We start from the raw sequence: 6,832 nt of genomic DNA, 5'->3' as shown, positions 1-6,832 counted from the left end.
CTGCGGTGACATTGCTGTTTTTGATCAGCGTGTACAGGGTTATGAGATATCAAATATTTTTGTCAGTTTTATTTTCTTTTTGGTGTGCTTTCTTCACTTTCAATCTGTGTGTATTTTGCTTGTGTATACTGCCTACAGTATTACTGCAGTTTAACTATCATTCCTTTGTTATTTGCTTATGAAGCTGTGATTGCAGGACATGACAACTTATTCTTGCTCCCATCCTGCTCCACTTTGTTTTTGCCAGGCTTTCTGAAAGGAGGTTGGAAATGAAACAGTGGCTTTCTTTGGTGCTGCAGTGATAGATCACGCAGAGTAATTGACAGATAGAAGCAGAGGTAGTTACAGGGTGGGGGATGGGATTGCAGGAGTCTAACTATCCCAGCCTCTTCTGTGAGGCCGGTTAAAAAGAGGATGTCTTTCTTTTCATTTTTTTGGTAAAAATTTGCCATCAATCTATAATCTGAAGGCTAAGTGCAGTCAAATACGTATGCACATACAAAAACTCACATTCTGTGTCTTGCTTGGAATCATCATATTCTAGAGAGGCAGTAACTAATATTTTCTGTTGTGTTTTTCCCCTTTTAGATCCCTGCAGTTCTCTCAGCCCACCGTGCTTTACTGAGGAGGACCGGTTCAGCCTGGAAGCTCTTCGCATGATCCATAAGCAAATGGATGATGACAAAGATGGTGGAATTGAAGTAGATGAAAGTGATGAGGTGAGAGGATAGAAAGCCCTCACTTGTGCATACCTGCAAGGTCTATCCTTTTCTCCGTGTTTTACATAGCTGCTCTGATGTTCCAGAACTCGAGTAGTTGTTCCTTTTTTAAAATTTGGCCCTTTTTTATTGCCAAATCTGGAAGGTAAATCTGGTTTCTGGAGGTGTCAGAAATGAAATATGTTAGTCCATTGTTCTAGCCTAAAAGAAAAATTTTCAAGGCTCACACATTTTTGTGATTTGTGTTAAGAGGCAGGCCTTAGTTTGGCTTGCAGTTAGGGTAAGAGTTGATTTGAACTGCCAACTTTTATTTCAGTTTCTTAAGATTTTTTCTCAGGGTATTGCTGGTCTTTCCTGCTTACCTCCGATCTCTTTCAGACATTTCTTGCTGTAAAACAATACCTATTAAGGACGCTGTAGAACAGTCTTTTGTTGTCATGTTTTATATGTTGTTTATGGGCAAGTAGTAAGAAACTTCTGCTGTAGGTTAACGGTCCTATTATATCCTGTCAACTAATGAAGATTTGTTATTTGGACCTGCCTTAAGCATGGTTGCTTATGGTTGTGCTTGAATGAGTTTGGTAGGCATTCTTCTGCTGACTCTGAAAGAGGTCTTGCTTTCGTACTTATTTAACTTGACCATCTGGATCTGAGATTTACTGGGGAGGAATGAAGATAAATCCGTGTAGTTTCATTGTTCTTGCTTCTGTTTTCTGGTAGGAGAAAGGGAAGGGAATGAAGATGTCCCCTAAAAATGAGAAGGTATTACCATATGGTTTTAAGTTGAGTGGGAAAAGTCTGATTTCTCATCTCTTATTTTATAACTCCGTAGGGCAGATTGTTCTCACTGAATGAAATAAGTTGTGAATTATGTTGAAGTTTATTATGATTCTCTTCTGTATGGTCGTGAAAACTGATAGTGATGCTCGATAGGAGTTTTCTGAAGGAATACTATACAATGGGGAAAATGATCCCAAGTAAAATAATATACTTAAGGAAGTAACTTTGAGGAAAAAATTTCACCCTGTACTTTAAAGTATGCCATGGCAACAGTTGAGCAATGAAAACATTCTGTAACATTAGGGCTAAACTGCTTGTCATGATGTTCAGGATATGGACAATCCAGCATGTGAACTGAAATTCTGTTGGTTGTGAGATTTCAGGACTGTATGATTCTCTAGACTTGCACTGCATTTGTTATTCATGAAAGTTAAAAGAAAATGTTGAAATACTTACGCATTGGAAACTTTCTATTGGCTTTCTATTAGCATTCAAAAAGCTTGCCCTTGTTTCCAGTGAACTTCATCTTTATTTCCGAACTTAAGTTTCTTCCTGAGCAGTTCTTGAAGACATGCTGTTATAAGTCACGTGTAAGATTACTGAAACTGTATGTTCAAAATACTCATTGTGCATAAATTAAGATAGCTGAAATGTAACCCTTTCTCTGCCACTTCATTTTTTTAAAAATATTGAAGTATTTAATAACAAAAGGTTTTTTCTTCATTTACTTTCCTGAAATAGTGTGTATTTGCACAGATGTACTTTTTTCCAAGATATTAATTTCAGGTTTGCTTATATATACAGGTTTTGCTATATACAAATATTAACAAGTTAGTGGATTTCCTACTGTTCTGTGCTGCATGGTTTTTGTTTACAACAAGACTCCTGGAAGAGCATTGTATTGATATTCACCATGTTTTTTATTTGGCAGGAAAAATACAACAAAGCACATTAAATTTCTGCTGAACTTACACAGTGTTATGATTACAAGTATATATTTACACAAAGGAAGGAAGTTCTTGTAAATAAGTTATTTTGAGAGAGGAAAGGTAACAAGAGGTAAAGCTGTTAAAGTATTTTAGCTATTTCAATTTGCTAATTCAGTTGAGAACTCCTAACAGTAACTCCTGGCATCTTTTTCTAAAGTTTCTCATGTCCCCTTTTTGCTGTAATTTTTTTTCCTGTAAAATAGCAGTCTCTCATAAAACCATTTTCCATAAATTTCTCTAGAAAGTAAGAAAACTTGTACTTTTTAAAGAAACTTTATTTCCTCAAAAACTGACTGTAACTGAGGGCCTTTTGGAAGCTGAAAAAAGCTTGTAGTTAACTTGGGTGTCATTCATGTGTGGAACTTGATTTAAACTTCATCTAATTTTTATTCCATGGGATTTATCAGATAACCTCGGTAAATGTCTTATGCATTTTGGTGGCTAAGAAGGATAGAGGGGATCTAGTTAGTGTGGACTGGCTAGATTTTTTTCCCCTTTAGTCTTTATTTGTTAGGTATGTTAGACTACTTGTATAACCTAAGACTTTTAAAGATAGAAAAACTAAAGGAAAAAAAGATGATTTGGATTACAGATTATGCTTTACTGTCTAGTTATCCTCTGGAGTAGGATATCAGCATGAAAACCAAAGGATGATACAGTAGACAGTGGGGAAAAAGGAAGGATGGAGAAAGTCTGTATTTATTGTTAGGGTAGGTGAATATGAATTTATCAATTCTGAATTCTGCTACTAATATTTTATTATTTATGTCCAAAACGTTGCAGTTGTTTACGTTGGTTTAAATATGTAGGCTGTTGAAGGGTAACTAAAAGGGAGGACGTTACTGACGGAGATTTTAGTCATCTGCAGTGGGAGGCTGTCTGCTTCAGGAAGCATCTGTTACACAATGCGTATACTGCCTGTTTTAGAGGTGAGGCTCAAGCAGTAAGACTTACTTACATGCTTGTTAATTCTGCAGCTTTTTCTTCTCTTTCCAAAGAAGCTCTGTATGGATCCTTCATTGAGTAACTTCCTCAAGAAATATCACTGTAGGAAATTGATAAGGTGGTGTTTTTGAAATACTGATGTCTAAACTGCATGTACAATATCACACAAAAGCCAATGGCATGAATTTACAGCTTGTGTAGAATCTTTGGGTTTATTATTTGATTTAATATATTCGTATTTTACTACACTTGCATGTAGTAAATTCCATGTTTTTTTCTCCATGTTGCAATGGAGAAAAAAGGAAAACTGTCCCCAGTACAGTGATTAAAGCAGAAAAATAGCTTGTATGATCTGATCAGGAATAGTAGAACAGTGCTTTGGCTGTAGTAAGTTTGACAGGTGAAGATTTTTTCTTGAAGTAGAAGTGACCATTTTAGAACGCATGCATGCTCTGTACAGCCATTATTTGAGGGCTTGAGGTGATATTTGCATCCAAGACACAAATAACCCAAGAAAGATGGAAGAAAGTGTCATGAGAGAATATGTTTGAAAGATGATGAATTGGAGTAAAAAAACAAAAAACAAACAAAAAAACAAAAAGTACAAACAAAAACCAAAATCCAAAACTGTCAAAAAATCCAGTAGGAAGTCAAAATGGAGGAGATAGAGCAGTCAAGTGTTAACAGCTCAATGGAAAAATCGGTGATTTCTAGAATCTGGGTGAGTTGGGAAATGTATGCCTTCGTGCACCCTGTCTTTGGTGCTCATATGTGAGTAAAGTTTTTGTTGTAGAGGAGAATCAGCTCATGCTGTTCACTTTTACTGTGTAATTAGTTTGCTAGTGATATGTTCCTAGTTGTATCGGCTTCCTTTCTTTTAGCAATTAGGATGATGCATGCACACATCACTCTCTGCTGTAGAAGGTTACTAAATTAAAATATTATGCATTAATATTGCTATTTTAGAATCTGAAGAAATGAAATGTAACGCACAACTACTTCAACACGAAATTTTCCAAATTACTCCAGAGAGAGCTGTTAAGCTGTGAAGATGACTTGGTATAAGAATACTGTGGATATCTTAGTTCTTTAATTCCTTAAGTAATTGTGTATTTCTATATGGGGGGAAAAAAAACAACCTACGTAATTAACTGGATTAAATGACAACTCTGTTCCTTTCAATAATCTGTTCTGGTCAGGGGGTAAGGACTAAACATTTCAGGGAAATTGCAAGCAATTCCGTGGTTGGAAATCCTGAAGAAGTAAGCGTCAAGTGGTGCTAACATTTTGAATATTTTGGGTGTTAGGAGTGTTAAAGCATGAGATGAAAAAAGAACATTTGACTGTGTCATTAAACTGTTGATGTCTCTAAGTGAGCAGCCCCTTCTGTGTTCTTGAAGAAAACCAAATCTATACTCAGTATCTCTGTTCTTTTTTTATTGTTAAATCTTAAAAATCTTAAGAGAGAAGTTTTAGCAAAGTATTTTTTGAGGGGTGGATAAGTACATCTGTACGTAATCTTTCTAAAAAACATGTCTGGTAGGCAGTGTGGATGGGCATTTGATGGAACATACGGACATAATTTGCAAGCTAAGATGTTTCAGTTTTTAGCGGTAGCAAGGCAGAGAGCTATTACATGTGGTTCTGAGCCTGCTCTGAAGACATCCATCCAAATGTTTTTAAACTTACAGACTTCGTGTAATGAAGTTGGAAGGCTTCATCTCCCTTTTTGTCTTGGGACCTTGTTATGCTCCAGGATCTTACTGCAAGTGTTGTCATTTCAGCTGGGAGGAGTACAGCTATAACCTGAGCTTCTGTTTCTTGTTTGCATATGTACACACAGCAAGAAAGAAAGGAAACTTTGAAGGACGTTTTGTATTCTGATTTTTTTGTTATCGTTTTTATAATAAATGACCCTATGCTGGTATTCATAATTATGTGAAGTAGTCAGTGCTTCGGAATCAGACTGTTGGGCAAAGTGCTCTGTTGTAGAGATGTCTACTTAAGCAGCTCAGACTGCAAATGCTTCAGCTGCTTTGCATCTCCAGGATATCTTGTGAGTTCATTTTACTTCTCTGTGCAAAAACATTGTGTGAAGAACGTGGATCTTGCACATGAGTATGCCCTATGTACTCACTTGCGTGACTGACAAAACTCTTCCTCTCCCCAAAGTCATTGGCTTACTCTTGAGATTACTCTTAAGTCTTATCTATCAACTAAATTTGTTGCAGATGTGCAAAGAGGTCTTGTTTACTTTGAATGTTGTTGTTCAACTGCCAATGTGTTTATCAGGTTGATAAAATGGGAACTGCCTTTTTTCCTTGTGGCTCCTTGGAGCACGTCCATGCAGCAGTTCCTTCTCATGGCAGGCAAGTTAGGAGCCTGCTTTGCCCCTGGATGTGATGTCCGTGTTACTGTGCTGTCTGCACAGGGAGTCCTGTGGAGCAACAGTAGGTGCTATCATAGGTACTGTTGCATAGAAACTTGTTCAACGGTGTTTTGAATCAGATCTACCTCATGCTGTGCCTCTATAGAGCTACTTATCTAGTTTGTGGCTGTCTGTGTCTGTTTATGAATATTGCAGCCAGGCAGTCTTGCTACAAGGAAGTGTGCTTGTGGAAATTTCAGCTTCCTTTGAAGGGACTGTGATGTTTACAGTAGAATAAGTAAAATTTTCTTTTGAACTGCAATAATTTTCTTTTTTGGTAGAAATTCTATATTTAGAATTATCTATAATTCTAATATACAGTAGCTTCTGCCTTCACAGTTATGGAAACAGCCTTGTTTCTCTAGTAACGTGTCCAATAGTCTTTGATACATTGCCTTATTTCACATCTTTGGAAGCCTCTACAGGGAGAAATGGTGAATGCTGTGTGCCACATTCTCTTGTAAGAGCATTCTTGCCTGGTGCCGTGTATCTGATAGCAATAGATAATACACAGTAACAGGGCTTCCCAAAAGACTATCTAATGGTGGCTGCTTTTAGAACTGGTTGTATCTGAAGATAGGGTTGTAGTTAAAAACTTTGATTTCTTTTTTCTTTTTTTTTTACTTTTTTGAGTGTCCTTTGAAGAAATAAAAATGAGGGAAATAATATAACTAGGGGGAATTATATTGTAGAAATGAATAGTTGCTGGAGGGAGATAGTAACGCTGAGATGTTACTCTTAAAGTGTGTCAGTTTGAGTCTATTTTAAGCTTCTGAAACTGGAAATCATAAACTTGAGTCTTACTCCAGAACAAGGAATAAACACAGCAGATGAATGCTTCCTTCTGTAGTTAGCAAGAGTGGTTAATTTAAATTTACCACTGTTTTGCAGAAGAATGCAATTACTCATTTGCTCCTCAACAGGCAAAGATATTTTGAAACTTCAGTACTCAAACTGCCCAGCATCTCTTT

General features: G+C 36.7%; 1 protein-coding gene across 1 annotated transcript in view; it reads left to right on the top strand.

Moving 5' to 3' along the window:
* The first annotated feature begins 567 nt into the window (after positions 1-567).
* STIM2 (stromal interaction molecule 2) overlaps positions 568-6,832 on the top strand; it is a 33,237-nt gene continuing 26,972 nt past the window's right edge. The window contains 1 exon segment of the mRNA XM_010710317.3: positions 568-719. Within this exon segment, the coding sequence (XP_010708619.2) occupies positions 657-719 (63 nt within the window). The 5' untranslated portion in view covers positions 568-656.

The sequence above is a fragment of the Meleagris gallopavo genome, chromosome 4 (assembly GCF_000146605.3).
Source record: "Meleagris gallopavo isolate NT-WF06-2002-E0010 breed Aviagen turkey brand Nicholas breeding stock chromosome 4, Turkey_5.1, whole genome shotgun sequence".
Lineage (NCBI taxonomy): Eukaryota > Metazoa > Chordata > Aves > Galliformes > Phasianidae > Meleagris > Meleagris gallopavo.
This window is presented reverse-complemented; position numbering and strand designations above follow the sequence as displayed.